Source organism: Herpailurus yagouaroundi, unplaced genomic scaffold (assembly GCF_014898765.1).
Source record: "Herpailurus yagouaroundi ecotype Mexico unplaced genomic scaffold, PumYag 77, whole genome shotgun sequence".
NCBI lineage: Eukaryota > Metazoa > Chordata > Mammalia > Carnivora > Felidae > Herpailurus > Herpailurus yagouaroundi.
In genome coordinates this window covers 72,388,760-72,391,011 of record NW_024412388.1, presented here as the reverse complement: position 1 = coordinate 72,391,011, position 2,252 = coordinate 72,388,760, and the positions used below count along the sequence as shown (strand labels likewise).

The window sequence follows — 2,252 nt, the reverse complement described above, 5'->3', positions numbered from 1 at the left end:
GGCCTCCCTGCCCTGCCCTCCGCCCCGCCGCACGCCGAGCGCCGCGCGCCCACCCAGGGAACGCAGCGCAGCCGCCCGCAGACTGCGCGTCCCGTCGCGGCCCGAGGCTCCGGGGCATGCGCTCTGCGGCGCCGCCGCCCTCCCCCACCCCTTCCCGCGGCAGAGTTATGCCAAGTATGTGAGGAGCCCGCGAGGGCCAGCGCCGGTCATGGGGAGCCGCCGTCGTCGCCGCCGCCTCCGCGAGCGCAGATTTTTCCCCAACAGGGCTCCGTCCTCCTCTCGCAGCGGGGGCGAGCCTGGCTGTTGAGGCGGAGGGGATGGCGGACCCTCTGAGGAGGACGCTGTCCAGGCTCCGTGGGAGGCGGAGTCCCCGCGCCGCCGGGGGGCTCGGGCTCCGGGCGGCGGCTGCAGCTACGGTGGCGGCCTCCGTGGTAGCCGAGGGAGCCCCGGACGCCTCCTCGTGCGAGCACGCCGGCGGAGCCCGGCCGAGCCTGGAGCGGCCCCCGCCGTCGCCTCAGGCGTGGGGCCTCGAGGCTCGGGTCCCGGGAGGGCGCCCGGAGCGGTGGGGAGCGCTCGGGCCTCGGCCGCGCGGCGGGAAGGAGGCCGTCTCTTCGGGTGGCGGGCTCACTCGCGCCTCTCTACGCGCCCCGCCGGGCTCCGAAGGCAGCGGAGAGGACGACGCCGACTACTATGAGAACGTGCCCGGCGGCTCCCAGTCGGCGCCCGAGCCCGAGGGGGCGGAGGCGGAGCGGTGGCCCCCGCCTCCCCCGGCGGCGGGCTCCTCCCCGGGGGCGGAGGGCGGCCGCCTGGAGACAGGCAGGCTGCAGACCCAGTTGCGAGAGGCCTATTATCTGCTGATCCAGGCCATGCACGACCTGCCCCCTGACTCGGGCGCGCGGCGGGACGACAGGGGTTGGGCGGATCGCGGCTGCCTTGTGGGAGCCCGGGCTCTGGGCCAGCCGCCTTCCCCCTGCGGCGCTGCGGACCGCCGAGCCTGCCCCCGAGACTGGCAGCGGGGAGGCGGTGGCCGCCCTTGGCAGCAGGTGTCTCCGCCCCGGTCTCCTCCGCGGGAGTCGGGGGGAGGCCGCCTGCGGACTCCTCGGATGCGGCTGTCCTGCAGCAGAAGCCTCGAGAGCCTCCGGGTGGGTGCCAAGCCTCCTTCTTTCCAGCGGTGGCCGAGCGACAGCTGGATCAGGTGCAGCGCGCGCGGGGACCTGGACAAGCCCCCGCCACGTGGAGGCGGGATGGACGGCTGGAGCGGAGGCAGCGCCCCGGCCGCGGCCCCCTCCGGCCTCCGGCCTCCCTGCTCCAAGGACCCCGGCCGCTCCACGGGAAGCCCCTTCAGGGATCCTGCGGGGTCAGCTGTGGCACGCAGCCGCAAAGGAGATGGCCAGGAGGGGCTTCCCTTCCTCAAGCCTCCTGCGGTGACAGTCAAGAAGCTGCAGAAGTGGATGTACAAAGGACGTCTGCTGTCCCTGGGAATGAAGGGTCGCTCCCGTGGGACATCCCCCAAAATCTCTGGAGCGCAGGCGAACCCTCCAAATCTGGGCGCCTTGAAAATGCGTGAAAGCCAAGTCCTCTCCGTGCCTCCAGACCAAAGAATTACGCTAACAGGTAGGATACTTTGCGATCAGAATGCTAACTCTTTGAGTCTTAATGTTTACCAACTGGGCTTCTGTCTTAAGAGACAAGAAAAAGGTATGCATTTGCAGACAGGTACGTGCCGGTGCCAAACTAAGTGACACGTAAGTGGCAGCTGAATGCACCAGGTTACTTAGTATAACGCATTCGCTTGTTTTGTCTCCCCCCTCCCCTTAAAAGACAGTGGCATGAGGAATTTGGGGTTTTTGTTTTTTCTTCCATAAAGCGGCGTGCATACTCCTGAATACTACACTGAGTAAAGGTTAAGTTCATCACACGCTTTTTGTACAGAGTTGGGCGGTGCTGCCTTCATTTTTATTCTTTGTGGCTCTAGGCAAATCCGTAGACTTTGTGGAGTTTGTGAATTTGAATTTGATTCAAGGGAGACTTTATGGGCTTCATAAACTGTCATTTTACTCATTACACGTTTTCTTTTTTCTTTTCCGTCTCTCTCCCAGGCCCGCGTGCACACAACTGACACACAACCAAACCCAAAAACAAACCAAACTACCAACCAAAATTTCTTTTTAGTCACTAGGATTTCATGTACTTCACCTCTCCACCTTTCCTCCCTTCTTCCTTCCACAACAACAACAAAAGAAAAAAAAAAA

The 2,252-nt window shown here is 64.5% G+C and overlaps 1 protein-coding gene across 2 annotated transcripts in view; it reads left to right on the top strand.

Annotated features, from left to right (window-relative positions):
• Positions 1–203: 203 nt before the first annotated feature.
• SYDE2 (synapse defective Rho GTPase homolog 2) overlaps positions 204–2,252 on the top strand; it is a 54,296-nt gene continuing 52,247 nt past the window's right edge. For both annotated transcript variants that reach the window (XM_040470825.1, XM_040470826.1), the window contains exon 1: positions 204–1,614. In XM_040470825.1, the coding sequence (XP_040326759.1) occupies positions 318–1,614 (1,297 nt within the window). In that variant the 5' untranslated portion in view covers positions 204–317. The remainder of the gene's footprint in view (positions 1,615–2,252) is intronic.